At 31.7% G+C, this 20,421-nt stretch overlaps 1 protein-coding gene across 3 annotated transcripts in view; it reads left to right on the top strand.

Annotated features, from left to right (window-relative positions):
• LOC149557439 (protein HAPLESS 2-like) overlaps positions 1 to 20,421 on the top strand; it is a 322,953-nt gene that overhangs the window by 279,743 nt on the left and 22,789 nt on the right. For 2 of the 3 annotated variants that reach the window (XM_089832085.1, XM_089832084.1), the window contains exon 16: positions 7,494 to 7,615. In XM_089832085.1, coding sequence (XP_089688211.1) covers positions 7,494 to 7,615 — 122 coding nt within the window. Of the gene's footprint in view, positions 1 to 7,493; positions 7,616 to 7,889; positions 8,228 to 20,421 lie in introns of those variants that run through there. The other variant, XM_089832086.1, reaches the window with a different exon arrangement.

Genomic DNA, 20,421 nt, shown 5'->3' with positions numbered 1-20,421 from the left:
GCCAAATGTAAATTACACCCATCTCTAATATTGACACTAAATATCCATCTTTGTTATGTCAATCAAATGGGTAATTGCACCCATCTTTGATGCTAATACTAAGAGTTTGTATTCCACATTCCATCATTGTAATGTCCCCACTATTAGCGTTAGTTTGGGACAAGTAATACCTGCAAAATAATGATTAGAATCACAACAATAACAAAACTAACTATATTATTCTACCCTTCTAATTTAACCCCAATCATAAGGACGTCTCTAGATCGGGCTTCCTAGCTCATAGCTACCTCGTTGTCTTCCCGAAAGCGCACCTCTTAAGATTCCTATTGGATGGGACATCCTCTATCCAAGGCCAATGACATATGCATATGTTGACATCATCAGAATATTCTAGCACATGGAGATTATGTATTAGTTCTTGGCCATGACAGTTAGATAGAAATCTTAACATCTCACATACCCCATGCTTCAAGTCCATTAATCTCCATGGTGTTAGTCAAATGGACTAACACAATATTATCCATTTCTCATCTAGCCATTCATACATGGTTACTCATCCCTCGCACTGGCACGATAGCCATTCATATGAGGATCTCACTTCTTGCACTAACATTATGAGTATACATTTATTCTATCTTAGTCATTCGTATAGATGTGTTACCAAACCTATATTGACATAGAGCCATTCATATAGGGATGAGAATAGTCCCTACGTTAGCATTATAAAAAGAGTTATATCAATATTATAACATATGAATCTATAATTTCTAATCTTTAAATATCATTATTAAAATTTAAAAATAAATATTCCAATGTTCATAATCTCAAACTTAAATATATTTCTAAAATTTCATATAATATAACTACATATAATAAAATATGAAAGAAAATTTACATAATAAACTTTCCTAACAAATAAGGCAACTTTTCTACTCAATAAAGAAGATTACCATCATTTTACATGCCCTCCATTTAGTAGTCCCTATAATTTCGGGATTTCAGCTCCATTTTGTGGTTTCAAATATGGTATTTCCCTTTACATTATTCCTTGTATCCCTTTAATTGCCTTAAACATGGTGACGCTTATTATGATGGTCCATACTCGAAAGTGACATGCAAAATGATTATTTGTGATCGGGTGTAAATGTTATGTTTGCTTATGCCAAGGTTGCAATCACGGCAAGTTGGGTATTTTCCCTTCTATAAATTACTATTGGTATTTTTATTTTTAATATCTTTGTCCATGTTCCATGCCTTATTTCGTCATTAGACACTCAACATATATACGCCATGTAATCCATGGGTCACATCCTTCGCCACATGTAGATGATTCACTTTTATTAGTTCCTGCCTACGGCAGGTAACTTATGCTTTCGCTTAGTCCATTGTATTAATAGCTGCACAAATCAGATTTTAGATTTCATTCATATAGTAATGTTTGCAAAAGGTTTTGTAATTTGCATGATTTTTTGTCATTCATATAATAATGTTTGCAAAAGGTTTTGTAATTTGCATGATTTTTTGGAATTGAAAAATATAATTTTTTGAAAATCTTATTGACTCATGAGGAAAAAAGCAATGAAAAAATTTAATTTTCTTCAACAAAAATACAACTATTTTTTCCAACACCTCTATTAATGCAACATTAATTGCAACTTTATCTTTTCTTTTCTTGTGACAAGTGGATAAATTTTATTAAAAAAAATCATTTTCCTAACACCTTATGAATGCATTAATTTCAATTTTACTTTTTTCACATTTGTGACTAGTGGACAAACTTTTTTTAAAAAAGACAATCACTTTTAATTGATGTTTATTTTTGTAATTTGTAAAATGCTATTAAATATAGATATTTTAATCAAGTATAGGTATTTTAATCAAATATAGACATTTTAATTTTTTTAAATTGTCAATTTCCAAAAATTATTTTTTATATAGCTTAATTTCATATTTATTTTAATTTTAATTTATATATAAGTTTAAATTAGAATTCAGTTTCTTTTATTTTGACATATCTAAACCAATGCTTTTAATAGATTTATTGTTTATTTTTTATTTTTATATATAATTTTTATTATATTGATATTTTTAATTTATACTTTAAAATACATAATACTAATTTTGTATCAATTTTAATAAAGTTCAAATTGTTTAGCTTTGTATATTATCAACTTTATTTATGATAAGTGTGTTTGGTTTTTTTAAAGCATAAATGTTATTTTTAAATTAATTTATGTTTATTTATTTTTATGCATTAGATTTAAGCTTAAGAATATTGTCCACCTTCTTCAATTAGATGAATTTATCGCTTAAACAAGATATATCAAACAATTTCATCATTAAAATTAATCAATTTAACTCTTTTTTAAAAAAATTATATAATTTTATCTATATCTTATATATAATTAGTTCATAAATATCTTTGGTCTCATAAATGTTCTTTACGATGTCATCTAATTTTAATTTACCATGATACTATAATATTTATTTATATATTCTTTTACTATTTTAATTAATATATATCATTGCAGTTATATAATTTAATAATATACTGACTATACTCTGTAATTTAATTTAGCTTACTACTATAATATTCTATTTGTCATTACTATTTATTTGTTATTTTATTAAACTAAATACATTATATTTTAACCAAAACCTACTTCAATCAACCATAAAATCATGAAGGCAGGAACTTTGGCGCTTTCGCCCCTTGTTTTGTATGTCAAGAATTATTTGATTTATAGTATGTTATATTTATTGTACTTAGGAGTATGGTTTAGTGAGTATTATATATATTTATTTGATTTAATTATCTAATGGTATTTTGTATATATTTATTTGATTAGTTAATATGAATTGATATCTTTTATCAGTTATTTGATTGGTGTCTCATTATGACATGCGTACATATGTATTATTAGTAATTATCTAATAATAAATTTGTTATTCCTTTATATATGTTAATCAATTATTTTTAAATTCTTTTCTTGATTAGTAGATCTATATTCCACCCATTATGATCTATTTACTAAATTTAATTATTATTATAGGGTTTGTTACAATCATGTTATCCAAATGAGAATTTCACCCCTCTAATACTAATACAAAATGTTTGAGATCAATCTATTTCCACCATAAGATCTTTTATTAATCTTTCATAAAATATCAAATATATTTATATAAACATAACATCTTTTATATATGTTATCTAAAAGTTTACATTTGCAATATACATGTATGAATGACCAAAACTTTGAATATATAACATACCTTTATGATGAGTTTACAAAATCTTCTCTCTTTGAAATATATGCCAACAGTTATGTGATTGTATCTCTTTTTTAACTTTGTTCTACTCTCTCCTTTTTATATATTTTTTCTTATGTGTTTTTTATTCAATGTTAATTTATGAATCTTATTCTACTTGTTATCTATATCCGTTTGAAAAGTCATAGTCCTTCATAATTACAACCCTTTGAAAAAGTCACAACCCTTCATAATCACATTTCTTTGGAAAAGTCACAACAATTCATAATTATAATCTTTTTGAAATGTCAAAACCATTCATAATTACAACCCTTTCAAAGAGTCACGTTCTTTCATCATTGCAACCATTTTAAAAAATCACTTCCTTATTTTCTTCTCATTCTTTTAATCTTTAATTAATATTTTTTTTACTCCTCTTCTCCTCCTCCCCGTATTTAAAATGAACTCTCCTCTCTTTTATATATTAATTTGAAAAAGTCACATCTCTTTTTTACATATATATTGACTTTTCATTAGATTTAAATTAATTTATGTTAATCTTTATTATGTTATTAATTTATTTAATTTGTTTGTATTTATTATCATTTATTATTAAATCCTATTTAGAAAGGTAACATACTTTCTACAATATTCTCTCTTATATTTAATTTAATTTATGTATTCATTCATTGTAATTTTATTATTTAATTATTTTAAACCTTACACCAAATACTATTTTACTGATAATAGATTATATATGTAATCATTTCTTGTTTTTTAAAATTCTTTTATTAATTTTAATATTATTTATCATCATTATTTATTTAATAATATTACATTTCCAAAATATTATTAAAATTCTATCTTAAAATGGAGATATTACAATCTACCCTTACTCAAATTGCTTCTCCTTAAGCAATTAGATAATTTGTTATGTTGATTTGAAAGATATACATCGTCTAGTCCAAATTGTTTGGATATTGTCATGGATATGATTGAACCTCTTCCAATCGCCATTGGCTTTCCATATTAGTATTTCGTATGAATTGTTTTGATATATCCTCTTTTATGCTACTGGATAGCAAGATCACACTCTGATACCTCTGTAATGTTGCCACTATTGGGCTTAGCTTGGTACAAGTAACACTTGCAAAATAAATGTCAAAATGTTAAAAAATTATAAGTCTTAACTATATTATTCTACCCTCAATCCTAACCTTAGCCTTAAAGATGTCTCCACATCGAGATGACTAACCCTGCTAACAATCTCCAAGTCCTAAATGATGTAATCTCAATTCTAGTACCATCCTCACTTACTTCTTCATCCTCTATGGAGTGGTCCCTCTAATGTCGTTCCTTGAAGAGATATCCTCTATTTAGGGCCCTTATCACATATGCATATGTTGACATTAATGGAATATTCTGGCCATTATATCAATCTCTAGCATGTCAGTCAGATGGAGATTATATCAATCTCAGATACCAACATTATAGAGATTATATCCATGCAAATGATGTTGACCAAATGAGAATTACACCCATCTCTGATACCAACACTAAATATCCATCTCCATCATGTCAATCAATAGGTAATTACAACCATCTCTAATACTAACACTAAGAGTTTGTATTGCACCTCCATAATGTTATCCAAATGGGAATTTCACCCATCTCTGATACTAATATGAAGGGTTTGAGATTAATCTGTTTCCACCATAAGATCCATTATTAACCTTTTATAAAATATAAAAAATATTTTTATAAATATTGTTGGAAAGGTCGAGGTTGCCATTGCACCAAAAGATCAACTTGTCAATGCTCGATACAACCAACAATCTTATAGAACCATAGGAGGTGGTTAAGCTATGTTGCGAATCTTGCGAGGGACACTTGCGCACTGCCAACAATCCCCCTCCCAGCGTTACTTGTTGTGGCTTGAAAGATTCAGACCTATGACCAAGCTCTGATACCGTTTGTTAGAAAGGTCAGGGTTGTCGTTGCACCAAAAAAAACTACCTGTTAATGCTCAATACAACTAATAGACTTATAGAACTACAAGAGGCAGCTAAGCAATGTTGCAAATCTTGCGAGGGACGTTGGCCCATTGCCAACAAATATAACATCTTTTATATTATCATCGAAAGATTTACATTTGCAATACACATATATGAATGAAGGAAACTTCAAATATATAGCATATCTTATGTACATACATTTATGATGTGTTCACCATCTTTAAGATCTTCCTTTCTTCACATGTTAAATATATGCCAATAGTTATGCAATTATATCTCTTTTTTAACCTTGTTCAACTTTTTCCTTTTGATATAATTCTTCTTCTTTGTTCCTTATTCAGTGGAAATTTATAAGTCTTATTTTATTTGTCATGTATATTCATCTGAAAAGTCACAACCCTTCATAATCACATTCCTTTTGAAAAGTCACAACACTTTATAATTATAATCTTTTTTGAAGAGTCACGCTGTTGATAATTTCAACCCTTTCAAAGAGTCGTATCCTTTCATCATTGCAACCATTTTAAAAGCCACTTCCTTATTTTCTTCTCATTATTTTACTCTTTTATTAATTCTTCTCTTAACCTCTATCTTCTTCTCTTTATTTGCCCCCTTTTAAAACTGAACTCTCCTCTCTTTTATGTATTAATTTGGAAAAGTCACATCTCTTTTTTGCACATCTCTTGACTTTTCATTAGATTTAATTAATTAATATTATTTTTTATTGTATTATTTGGTTACTTATTTATTATCATAGTAAATCCCATTTAGTAAAAGTAATATACTTTCTACAATATTCTCTCTTATATTTGATTTTATTTATGTATTTATTCATTGTAATTTAATTTTATTTAATTATTTTAAATCTTATACCAATTTTGTTTTTATTAGTGAGAGGCCGAAGCCAAGATTAATTATTATATTGTGATTAATGATTATTATTATTTATTAACTCGAGTAGACTCAAACCCAAGGCCTCCTAGATGAGAGGCTCACATTTTTACTATTGTTTGTAAGCTCTTGCCTTATACCAAATATTATTTTATTGATAATAGATTTTATATTTAATTATTATTTCTTATTTTTATATTTTACTAGTAATTTTAATATAATTTTATCATCATTATTTATTAATAATATTGTATTATCTAAATATTATTAAAATTTTGTCTTAAAATGGGGACATGACACCTAATCAGCGATTTAATGGAAGAGCAAATGAAAGACCTAATGTGACAGTAAGAAGACCTTTGGGAATGAACAATATCATAAGAAGTGGTGTCACATATTACAAATGTAATAACTTTGGACACATAGCCAGAGATTGCAGATTGCAAGTTAATCGGAATGGACCAAGTTATGGAAATTCTGTTACATGTTACAATTGCAATAATTTGGGTCACATCAATGGATTTGTAAACAACGTGAAAACTTCTTATGTCAGAAGGAATAACTATGCTGGAAGAAGAAATGATAATGTCAGTATATCACAGTATGAAATAATTGACAAAACTTTTGCAAAGAAAGGAAATGCTGCTAATAAAAAAGTGTGGAAAGAAAAAGAACAGATTAATATAGAGAACAAAGGGAAATAATGCCAAGCACTGAACGCTCATCTTCATCATTTTGTACATTTTCAAAATCAAACAAAAAGGTGTATTTCAATTTTTTGTTTATCATTTATCATTTTCCTATACAAACTCATTCATTGTCACTTAATTATCTTAATTATTTAACCTATCTGCTTTATATAAGATGTGTATTACCCCTTTACTGTGACATCTTTCTGTCAGTCTAAATGGACTTTTCAATATTCTGTATCAAACTACAGCATAGTTTTATGTGTCTTTTGAAGCTCTTGTCACATGGTGAGCTCTTCAATGATTAAGTTGCACCCATTTATGCCAATAAACCTTATATAGATGAAACCATATTTCCAATTTAAATCAGCATAGCTTTTGAAAACGTACTATGGGTTTATGGACTACATATTTTAATAGATGTTTCAAGAAGCATTATCAAACTCTGATAGAACCTATGTGCTTTTGCACAACACTATACATTGATCTCATAAACAGTCTATTGGTATTTGTCTACACGACTTAACTTTATAAACAATATCAGTTTACAGAGTAATGTATATGCTTTAAGTGTTCTAATGGCATATTAACTTCATGATTATTGATTCTGCTTTAGAAATAATTTAATACTAGTATTTGGCTCCTGCAGATTTCTGGCATGCCAGGAAATACAGAAAAAGAGAATGAAGGCTTCTTGGGGCTTGGGATAGAGAAAAGCTGGCGTTGGTTTAAAGAAAAGATCACAGATTTCTTCACTGGAAGGAAATGCACGTAAGCATATTTTTTATATCTTCTTATATTGATGAAGATATGGACCGTCTAGGTAGCGGGAAGATTTTCTCTTGTAAGAATTTAGATATTTGTATATAGTTCGTATATTTTATATTTAGTTAATCAGTGTGTTTGTATATATCTCCCATAGTAATATAGATTATAAATCTCATAAAAATCTCAATTGTGAATAAGTAAAACATTGAAACTTATGGTCAGTTAGTGCTTTTTTAATGACAAATTGACAAATTGCTTTTTAATTGTGTCTTTACAGATAAATGAAATAAACATATTAGGTATTGATTTTAGCATCTTCAGAATATGGGTGCTAAGTAGTGTACCACGGATACACACCAGTCTCCTCCATAAATCCTGCAATTTTGAGATGTGAGGACTTGGAGGAGATGTTCCCCTAGTGCACCACATGCACAGTCATCTTGGGAATATTCCAAGAGTCTCCCACTAAGAGTGACATTTTGAGAATGTTCAAATTGATGTAAAAGAGGTTTGGAAAAATTTGTCCTTGATTTCACATTGATCATTAAGAATTGTTTATGCAGAAGTTTATGTTCAGCAGTGTTAAATATAAATGGAAATACTATTAAGTTAGAACTTTATACTCTGTATGGGCCAACCTTAGTACAATATCCCCCTCCAATCCCACTAGAGAATTAATACACTGTTGTGGACAAGGAGTGGCAGTCCTTGTACACTCATAGCAGATTTGAGCTAGAAGATTTAACTAGAAATACATTATACAAGTTGTTGGTAGGAGAATAAGGATTGAGGAAATCATGAAGTCTTATAATTAAGACGGTTCCTAGCCATTTTGCAAGGAATTGTTCTAGTTGAAGATCACCCTGTAAAAGGATAATGACATTATGCAAGTTACATAGCTTTGACATCAACATAGATTTGATGTAGAGATCAAATGAATAACAAGCATTTTAAGAACATTTTTATATGTAAGTTATAAATATTGCTACAACATCATCCTATGGATCAGTTAGTCAACAATTACAGAGATGAGGTTATGATAGAAAGTACACCCCACTTTGAGATGAATAAAAGTCTTTAAACACATCATTTGAGGCATGGATTGATCTGAAGAAAGGTAGCAAAGAGCAGTAAGCGTACAACCAATTTATAAAGACAATATACCTACCTATTGCCTTAAAGAGAGTAACATTGACATGATATAGGGATTGATAGAAAGAAGATCATTGATCAATGTTAGGATCAACAATATGATACACAAAGTATCCATGTGCAGAAATCAAGCAAGAATACTGATTAAGCTCTATCGACTGGAGGCAAGATCATGACAACATCAATTGGGCGGTGCTAGCATCAATATTAGAAGAGCTTATATTGATGAATGCTTGTATCTTCATATTGACTGTGTGGAGTATCGAATGAGAGAAGTTGTATGATAAAAAATGCTACATATTTCAGCATATATGAATTTGAATAATGGCCTTTATCATGTGTATCCAAGATAACAATAATAAATGATATTATGATCATTAAGTTCAAGATATGAGTGATGGCCAAGGATGATGCTCAGGTTGGTCCATCAATCCAGGAGAACAGATAGCCCAGTTGATGAACATACTTAATTACCATGGTGGGTCTATCATATTGCAGATTGATAATAGATAATATCAGGGTCAGCATATATCAGTGATCACTATATTGATTAGATCACTCAACAATAGATATTGATTTAGTAAAAAGACCAATTATTTAATTAAATGAAGGGATCAATTAAGATTAATGGGTGAAGATGTGTGATTAAGTGTAATTGATAGTGATGATAATAAACCAATCACAAACAGATAAAATTGCTTGAGAAGACTAATTGATAATTAGAGTAATAATGAAAAGGTACGACTAGTATTTGTTATCAAGGAGAGGATTATAAAAGGACATAAGGATGTGTCCTATACAATTTGACTCTTCACTTAAGATGACAAATATAAGGAGCCATTTGAATCATCCATTCAAGACATCAGATTACAACTTATTTCTTCTTTATCCATTTTCAATATGTTGGATTGAGCACTTGCGTAGTTGGCATAAACTGGTTGCAAATAATTATTTATAAATCAGAGGAGGAACAATGGTTACACGAGTTTAGAGTTCAGATAAAAAAACAAATGCATTATATCATTGCAAGAATACATCTCCATATCTGAAATGGAAACTTTATCAATATAAGCAATACCATCAACTCATCATTACATATATAGATCAATATATCAGATTTAGCAGCCAATTTGTAATTATACAAGCATAACAACATATCAGACATAACAACACAACCATCAATGCACAGGTATACAGATATATTGGACACAACATCATTGAAAGGAAGCTCATTGCATAGGTTATATTGATATATCAGAAAGAGGCCGATTAGTATATACAATCTTTGCCTACAGCAGTGGTTCTAATAGTATCATTGGTAGATTGTACATATAATAAAGATAAAATTGAGTATTATATATATATACTATCTTGCATATTTCCAATTGCCGTATTACAGATAGTAGTAATTTAGCTCATAGCTGGAAAACTTGGACTAAGCAAAAACATGCCAAGGCCCAAAAAATGAACTCAGGCAAAAATTCAGAGACAACTTGACAACTTAATATTTTCTAGATTTAAATAGAAATGCATTTTTTTTACAAAATTCAATGAGGAGATGCATCGAGTAAGTAAGTAAATGAGTAAGAAAAAGAAACAAGTTGAGTTTAATTTGGATATCTTTAAATGCAAATTGGAAGCAAAATGGCATCCTCATTTGGAATGTTGATGGCTGATAGTCTAAAGCAAAATGAAAACAGAAATTATCTTTGTAAAATTATAAGTAAATACAGCATCAAAACAGTTTGTCTTCCTCTTCCCAACTCTAGTTAAAACTAGGGGAGAGGTAGAGGATTGAGTCCTAGGAGTCACTATGGTTGTGCCTCCTCACTCAACATGACTAGCTGTGGTTTGACCTGCATCCTAGAATTTTTTTTAAGTATTGTTTATTAGACTCTAAGGCAATTTAGATTACTTAAGAAAAGTCATTATTGAGTTTCTACAAACCTAGATGCAACAAAAAGGAGGTAAAAACTGTCCACCGTCTGTCAAGGACAAGGCGACAGGGGGATGTCGGGGATAAGGGGGAATATAGTAAAGTTGTACGAAAACATCAACTTGATTTGACATGATTTCCCCATCAATTCTTCTACCTTTAAAGCTGATTGGTATTCCTCTTCCATATTGCTATCTCTATGCATGCTTAGTTCATCTTGAATACTGTATTTTGAATCATTTACACACCTTGCAGCCACATGTTCATTGATTTATTGAGTCTTGACTCTCCACGTGAATTGACAATTTCTTAAATTCATTTGTAGTCTTGTATGGTATACAATTCTTGCTTAATTTTGAAATTGACCAAAATAAGTTTTGTATAATCTACAAAAAAATATTACCTTTCAACTTTTTTCCATGTTACTCCATGCTCTGATTTTATTTTTCCCCTTTCTAACTCTTTTGTTTTTGTCATGTTCCCTTATGGGATTGCTTAGGGTTTTTGTACAATTTGATATGATTCAAACAGCAATAGAAGTTTTTAATATACCTTGTACGCAATAGTTTTACTCAATATGAATGTTGAGTATGTGTTGAATATGATGTGTGTTGGTAAACATATTAATCACTTTTAAATATCTTAATATATGGCCCAATGGAAAAAAATGACAAAATTATCACAACAGTTGGATAGATCACTCTAGGAATGTCATCCTCCTCTGTATTTTCAGGGGCAGCTCTATCGTTTGATGTAATTTTGATTTTTAGATTATAACTTATTAATGTATCAGTATAATGTGGTCTCTAATCTAAACTACCCACACTTCTATATACCATTGTATTCAGGATTAAAACAAATCTAAATAGATTGACAGTAGAATCCAGAAGTTGTCTTATAGATTCCTATTCATAGTGTTTAAACTTTAAAGTCTATGCCATATTATGCTCTCAGGATCTAGCAATGAGACTTCACAAAGTGCAGTGCAGAATAGAAGCTTTGAAGAAGAATGATGCAATGGGCATGCAAAATCCTCAATAACTTCAATATGCAAATGAAAATCTAAGCTAAAATGAGAAGCTACACTATAAAATGAGATTGCTTTCCAGTCATTATGATTAATCTAGGTTATTTAATCTAACATGCAATACAACAAGCTAAATGCATTTAACAAAGATGATATACTAAATGCTAGAAAACCAAAGCGAGAGCATAACTATATATAAAATACGAGGATCCTTTAAACTAGGGTAGAGGCCTTAATTTATAGATTTCAGAATTTGGATGAACGGTCAAGATGCAAAACCGAGAAATGGTGGAGATGTTTCCATTCTTGATCCATGTGCACTCAGTTTTAGAAGTTTCCAAAAAGATATGTGCACTTTGAGTGTAGTTTAATTTCTTTTATTTTGATTTTGGAAATCAGATTTACGTGTGCACATTTAAGTGGGGATTTTATTTAATTAAAAGGTGAGATGTTCGTTTAATTAGAGGAGACATAGACTTAGGTGATTAAACCTTAGGATATAATTGATTCGAGGATTATTGATGATTTAGTTATGCAAAGTAGATTTTTATCCATAATCAGGTCTAGCATTGATTTAATTAATTGTTTCAGAACAGTGGCAAATAGTTGACTTGACCAAATTGGGTGATTATATTTTCTCCTCTTTGAGTCATTGTGCAAGCAGTGCACTGAGTCAAAGAATATGTTGGAATCGAACAATTGTTTTGAAGCAATGAACTATCCTTAGAAGAACTCACTTCGAACTTGCTGGAATGAAGAACAATGCACTTGATTTAAAAGATACTAACTCCGAGCTTAATCAAATCGAAGGTTAGTGAACTTAATACAAAACTGATTCTGAACTTTGATCAAACGAAATTCAGTTACAGTAGTTCTGAACTTGATTGAACTGGGACCGATAAAGAGAAGCCTAAATGTACAGCTTGATGTAAAGTGATGAAAATGAACATCAGGACTGATTTTGGTTAATTAGATATTATCAAACTATTGTGGGGTGATGAGGGCTGATATGCCCCTGTTTTAGGATAAGTACTTGTCCCAAGAAATTTGATGTGGTGCAACAAAATCACTCATGCAAAAAGATCAAACAATCTCATCTTGATGTGGTTTGATGAAGCCGAGATGCCCCTAGTGATGAAGCCTTGATTTCTTTAAAGTTTTGAAAACTAATTATGAAATATTCCTACTCCCTTGGGATCAAAATTGAAATGAGTTAGAGGAGATGCAGAAGTGAGGTAGATTTGATTGAGCAATGATAGGATAGGGTCAAAAAGAGATTGAGAATGCATTCTGATATATTTGGAAATCATTTTGACCAAGTTTGACAACCCAATGAGTAGAAATTTCCCTAATTTGACCAAGGTTGACTAGAGATTTGAATATTAGATAGGTCAATTTGGAAGACTTTTCATTTTGCATTGAAATATGTGATTTAGGAAGTGGTCAACTGCATTTGACCAAAAAGGTTGACTGGCTAATTTGACTAGTAAAATGATGCCGAGTTTCGATTTTGATCCTGACAAATGGATCTTGGATCTCAAAACTAGCTAGACTTGTGAATTTTATGTCAATTAAGTTTAGTTCCAAATGATTTGAAGGCTTAGCAATTGGACAGATGATATGATGATGTGATTACTAACCACTTATATCTTGTAGCATGAAGGAGATCGGGTTGAAGATTCGATTGGAGATGTATCAAGAGATGATTCACATAGTTGATCACTTAGATGTGACGAGAATCTCATTTATTTGATTATGCCAAGTTGTAGGCGTACCTTAGTTCATGCACGATGTAAAATTAAAATGCAAAGCTAGATGAAAATGCAAATGTACACTCCAAGACTGATCTCATTGTTGTTTAGTATCATCATCGAGCATGTTTTGAATATCATGGGATCGTACAATGAGGATATGAGTATGGTTTTTATTGGATATAATGTGGGAAACTAGCATATGCATCAAGGCATATGGATAAGGCATGTGGATAACATTTGATATTGCAAAATTACACCGGCATCGAGGCATTGTGGTCAACATAACAATGAGTGTAGTCTTGCTTGAACAAACACACTGACATCAGTCAAGGATATTGGTTCATTCTCACCTAAGTGTCCAAGTGAATCAAGCCGAGGTATATGTGGCATCCCAATCATGATGGAAGCACTTATCATTGACATCTGATGCATAAAAAATATAGAATCATTGAAAACAAACCCACAAGAGCAAGTTAAAGAAAATATCATGCCTGATGCCCCCAATCCTCCAGTTGAGCAACATTCTAGAGAGACTAAAAAGGGAACATAATTGGAAACTGATAGTAATAAACAATATACCAAGAAGATTCATAATCTATCCTCTTGTGAAGGAGGTATGATCAAGCATAGCTCAATAAGTTTAGGTAAGCATTGTATTCTAGTCTATGTCAGTGTTTTAAAGACATGTGATTGTGAGAGTGGGTAGGTAAATAGTGTTGAGACACACACTTGGTTGATATTAGTATGTTGTTTTAGATAGTTTGTCTAATGAGTGCTAAAAACATGAATGTTCCAGGGTAGTATTGAGAAACACTATTTGGGTTGTGTTTACAAACACCAATTTTGTCTAGAGATAGTTGTGGCATGGAATCGCCCCATAGTAAGACTTATGTGAAGACCAATTCCAGACCATAAAATTTTTGGGTGGGTTAACTAGGTCGTAGTTGAAGCTACAATCTAATAGATGGAGTACAAAGTTTACATGCAGTGCCTATTTGCTAGGTTTTCAGCATTTGGTAGGACTATTGTTTTTGCTACCAAGGCACCTGTTTACTAGGTTTTTGCCAAGGCATTTTTCTTTCTTTTTCTATTTTTTTCTCTTTTCTTTGTTTCATTGCTTTTGATATTTTGATTTTTTTTCAATTTACCTAAGCAACAAATTACTGGGTTTCCATAGTGATGATCATCTTTTTAGGACTTTTCTGATTTTTTGTGTATATTCTCAAAATAGTTTATGTTGTACAGGTTCCTTGGACAAAGAGAGTTAGGCGTAGAAATTCTTTAAGTGGATGTTGTTGATGGTTCTGAGAGTTGTTCTCCCTCTAGAGTTAAGAGTTGGTAGCCTTGTGAGCCAAATGATGCTCTGATGATGTAAGAATCCAGCCAATTCGGTTCAAACTTCCCATTGAGTATGGTTCTATTGATTTTTGGAATTCTCTCATAGTACTAGATGACCAACCTTGAAGAATTTGTGTCTCACCTTCTTGTTGTATTCTTTTGACATTCTCTTTTGATAGACTTGTAAGTAATCTAACGTAACTTTTTTGTGTTCATCTAGTAGTTCAAGTTCTTGGACTCTAGATATGCGATAATCGTCATCCGTTACAAGCCCTTTTAGGGAGATTCTGAGTGAAGGTATTTCTACCTCAATAAGCAAGCCTACCTCAACCCCATAGACAGGCGCAAATAGAGTAGCTTCGATTGGTATTCTTATGCTAGTTATGTAAGCCCATAAAGAAGGGTTGAGTTGGAGGTGTCATTCTTTTCCGGATTTACTAATTATTCTATTTAGAATCTTCAGAATGGTCTTGTTGGAGGCCTCGGCTCGTCCATTACCCTAGGGGTAATATATTGATGACTAATGTTGTTTTATCTTGAAGCACTTGCACAGTTTGTTCAGGTCCTTGTTCTTAAATTGTTCTTTATTGTCAGTAATGATGAATGAAGGCATGTTGCAACACAAGTTGTAGTTCCGTATGAACATGGACACTTATTGCCTAGTTGCTATAGAGAATGGGACAACTTCGACCCACTTCATGAAATACTCCTTGGTCGTGATTATGGATTTGTGTCCTCTAGATGAGTTAGGATATATTTGACCTACAAGGACAAATGCCCATTGTTGAAGGGGCCAATGTGTAGTAAAAGGAATAAGATCCTTGGCTGGAGCATGTATCAAATTACTGTGCATCTGACATTGCTTGCATGTTTTGGTGAACTTGACTACATTCTTTTCCAAGGTAGGCTGTAGTAACCATCTCTAAGCAATTTTTGAGAAAGTATGAGACCATTTGTGTGGAACCCACACACGCCTTCATGGACTCAAGCTAACACATGCTTCGACTCCTCTCGTGCAGAGTAGCGTCTAGACCTCTCATAAACAAATTGCTTAAGATGGTGTATCAAGAGGCATTTCAGAGGAGTTGATGCTCTTCATTCTTGGACAATTTGTGAGGAACTACTTGATCACGAAGGAAAGAGTAAATTTTCACATGTCTAGAAAAGTCATGGGCAATGATGACACAAATTACATAGGTGTTTAGGGAGTTGTAGGAAGGATAGTGCAACCCTTCCATCTGGAACTCATAGCAAGATTCATGCTTTTGCAGTTGAAGGATGGATGTTAAGGTAGCTAGCACGTCAATAGTTTTGTTCTCATTCCTCATGATACGTTGGAAGGTAACAAAAACAAAGTAGTTCTTTAGATCCTCTATCATTCTTTTGTATGACATCAGCCTGTCGTCTTTGGTTTGATACTCATCATTGGTGTGATTTATGATGAGTTGCAAGTCGCTGTAGACATGAAGCTTTGTAATTCTCCACTCTGTTGGTTCCCAAAACCATAGATTGGAAATCCAAGAGCCTACCACTTCTCTGATAGGACTTCTCAATCAGTTTTGGCCAATAAACGAGAATACTTTTGATTCCCCTTCACTTCAGGCTCTACTACACCCAAGCAGGTTAACCTTCACCTCAAATGCTGATTGTCTGGTTCAAGGTTTTTCTATAGCAAATTTAAACTTTTGGAGTTCTCTGGCTAGCAAAGTCCTCGAACTCAATTAAAATGAAAATTGGACGTGGGATAATGGTTGAATGTTTTGTATAATTAAATAATAATTAATTCGATGCTTGTAGGAAGGAAGTTATAGATTTTTTGACTTACATAATAAAAAGACCAATGCCTCTACTCATCCGGGTAATAGAGTCAACTTCACTGAAGATTTTCACATACAACTTTATAATATTCTACGCACTTATACTGCCAACAATTAAATAATCGAGATGCAATAGATCAAATATTTATGTAATCTTAAATTAGTCCAGATTGAACTTTAACTCCTTTGGTAGAGAGACAAATTGGACACAGATACGGAAACAATTTAATACTTCACAATATCGGTGATGATCAAATTTAAAATGTTAAATGACCATGTCCACTTATCTAACATTAAAATTGTATATAGAATTCTCCCAAAAATAGTTGCGAAGGATGATTCATTTGTAGTTTAAATCTCCACACCTTTAATAATAAACAAAGAACATTTTATTTTATTATAAAAATAAATAATTGAGTTTACATTATAAAGTCATATTGAGCCCTTAGTCCTCCATACAAGTAGATATTAAATATTCTTCAGAATATGAATGTTTTCGAGTATGTGAATGAATTTTCAAGTAAAAGAATCTCCTATTTATAGGAGGGAAAAAGGATGAAAGGTTGCCTTTAAGAAACATACGACTCCATAATAAATAATTGATTGATAATTATATTAGTGCGGGCTCTTAAACTTAGTTTATAATATAATCTAAACTTTGCTTTGAGTTCAGAAACCCAAATGTTGAATTTATGACCACTCTTTTATTATCAAGTGAACATAATCGCATTCCCCATGTTCCGTAATGGATATAGACATTAGTCGAATGCCATGGAATAGTTTTGAAGTCGCATATACTCCATCAAAGTATTTTCAAGCCGGTGCCATATGCAAATTATTGCTGTGTAACATCGTTGTAACTCATTTTGCAATCAACTTCATAATTTGTCCCCACTTCGGGCCTCTTTATTGTTTTGGTATTTGAAGCAATTCAACATATCCGACTTCATACATATCATTATCGAGATTATTTTGAGCGTATTTCCCCGCACCTATGGCTTCAAATTTCAATCGATAAGGTGTGAAGATATCATCATCATGCGCTTCAAACCTACACAAGCCCATTCAGTTAGGTTTATATGATAAACATACTGTGATTACAGATATATATTTGCAGGTCACTATGGGCTAGGAATGTGCCACTCACACTTGTATTATCATTCCATGTGGGTGAGAATAATGATATATTAATTTCTTTTAGGTTCAGGTGATATAATCTTGAACTATATGCATATTCTTCTTCAACAATAACTTCCAATGGCCTTTTCCCATGATCTATTGCTCCATGTCTATGCTAGGTAGATACTCTGCCATGCATTTAAGACTGACATCACTGCAATTTTTGTCTTTGGATATTTCTATGATTTATTTGCTCACTCTGATCATATTTCTTTATTTCTTTCTGTGTCTAGTGCAATACGAATCAGTTTCTAAATTTTTACTTCATCCTTTATTCGTATGGTGAGAAATCTCTCTCTTCCATTGTTGCAATATTGGTGTAAGAAATACAATAAGAGTTGCACCTGAAACCTATTCACTACCTACAATTTGAAACAATTCTAAACTTGCCTTACATATAAATTTTTCTTCAATCTTTGTGACATCAGCATCATCTTGCACTACTGAAGGTTTTCTCCTTTGGTATATTTAGATATCAATATTTTAATAGTTATGAGGATGATTTCCATCAGTTCTTTTTCTTTTTTTATGTTGGACTCTTTTCTCTCCTGTTGCACCTGTACAAGGAGCACAATCTCAAAATTTCCATACACCATCTCATCCAAGTCCACATATACTCAGTTTTTGAAATCAAGCTACCTTTTACTGTTCTTAAAAATGAATGCCAAAATTTAGAAAATTTGGGCACCATCACACTCTATAGCCATTTGAGAGCCTTGTATTTAGTGATGTTGTTGGTACAAGAAAATAGTAGCTTGTACGCCTTAGGAATTGTATATCCTTGAGGAATGACAAAGAGGATGCCAACACATGAGCCATGTTGTGTATAAGATCGATCGAAGAAGAGCTTTCGAGTGTGCTCTGTGATATATATGATGGAGGAATAAAAAAACTCAATTGAAATAGCAGTACTATCCTACAGTGGGAAGTAAGCCAATTAGTCTGCAATAGCTTATCCCTTGATGGCTTTGCGATCGACATATTATCAAATTCAGAGAGAATGATCATCCATTTTGTAAGTTGTCTAGTCAAAATCCCTTTGTTGAGCAAGTACCTCAGAGGATCAATCTTGGCCACTAGTTGTGTAGTGTGCGCAAGCATGTAGTGTTGCAACTTTTGGGAAGCAAGCAAAACTGCTAGTTGAGACTTTTCTATTTTGCTATAGTTGATCTCATAAGATCCAACATTCTATTGATGTAGTAGATAGCATGCTCTTTCTTATCTTCATCCTATTGGGTCATTAATGCCCCTAGCAAGGTAGCTATAGCTAATATGTACAAAATGAGAGGTTTTCATAGGTTGGTTAGCATTAATACTAGTGGGTTAGCTGAATACTCTTTGATTTGATTCGAACTTCTATCATACTCATTCTAGATGCACCTTACTTCCTTGTGAAGTGTTTTTGTGAATGGTTGAGCCCTATCGGCTAGTTGAGAGATAAATCACCTAATAGACTAAAGACACCCCTATAGGCTCCTCATCTAGCTGATGTTGTGTAAAGGTGGCATCTCTACCTTTTCTGGATCCACCTCAATGCCCTTAGCTGAAATGATATATCCAAGCAATTTCCTTGAGGTTAATCTAAACTCACATTTCTTAGGATTGAGATGTAGTTTGAACTCTCCATGCGGTCCAAGATTCAAACCCAAGTCTGTGAGGTGTATAAGCCTTTTCCTTGATTTAGCTAGTGTATCATCGACACAATCTTCTGTTGCTTTATGCAATTGTTGTCATGGCTCTTTGATAGCTTGCCCTTGTGTTTTTCAAACTAAATTACATAATATTCCAATATAAGGTACCCTAAGCACATGTGAATGTTGTCTTCTCTTGGTCTTCAAGAGCAATTTTGAGTTGGTTACACCCCAAGAAGCTATCCATTAGGGAATACATTTCATAACCTACAATCATGTCCATTGTAACAACCAAATTTCCTGGGTCTTAATTAACAACTAACATACTCATATAATACAATTATTACTTTATTTTCCATAGGAATACAATTATATCAGTCATGTTCATGTGAATGAATGAGATTTACCATTAAAATCAATTAAATAAAATTTCTTAAGAACTTAAAATGCTATCAATGATTTTATTGTAAAAATTAAAACCACATACCATGGAATTTGAACCGATAGATCATTGTAAGAATGCTTCTGCAATCATCTAGGTTAGTTCGCAAATACCACTATAACAATATCAAATAACAACTACCATCCAATATTGCTACATCGAAATTAAATGATGATTACCATTAAATACCACTATATAAAATTAGGGCATCACATACCACTGTATCAATTAGGGCATCGATTACCATTGAATCATTTAGGGCTCCTGATATCACTGTATCACTTAGGATTTCAGATACCACTGTATCATTTAGGGCTTCAGATACCATTGTATCACTTAGGGCTTCAGATACCACTGATTCAATTAGGGTTTCAGATACCACTATATCATTTCTTTTCTATCTAATTGCTTAACTGTGGCAATAGCATAAGCTCATATTTATTATTCATATAAATGAAAAATTGATATAACAATTGATTAGATAAATCTTTCTCTCGCATCTAAATGTAAAATAACTATAATGATGAGAAAAT

Source organism: Cupressus sempervirens, chromosome 5 (assembly GCF_028749045.1).
Source record: "Cupressus sempervirens isolate cs-2001-9-10 chromosome 5, ASM2874904v1, whole genome shotgun sequence".
In the NCBI taxonomy this organism is placed as follows: domain Eukaryota; kingdom Viridiplantae; phylum Streptophyta; class Pinopsida; order Cupressales; family Cupressaceae; genus Cupressus; species Cupressus sempervirens.
This window is presented reverse-complemented; position numbering and strand designations above follow the sequence as displayed.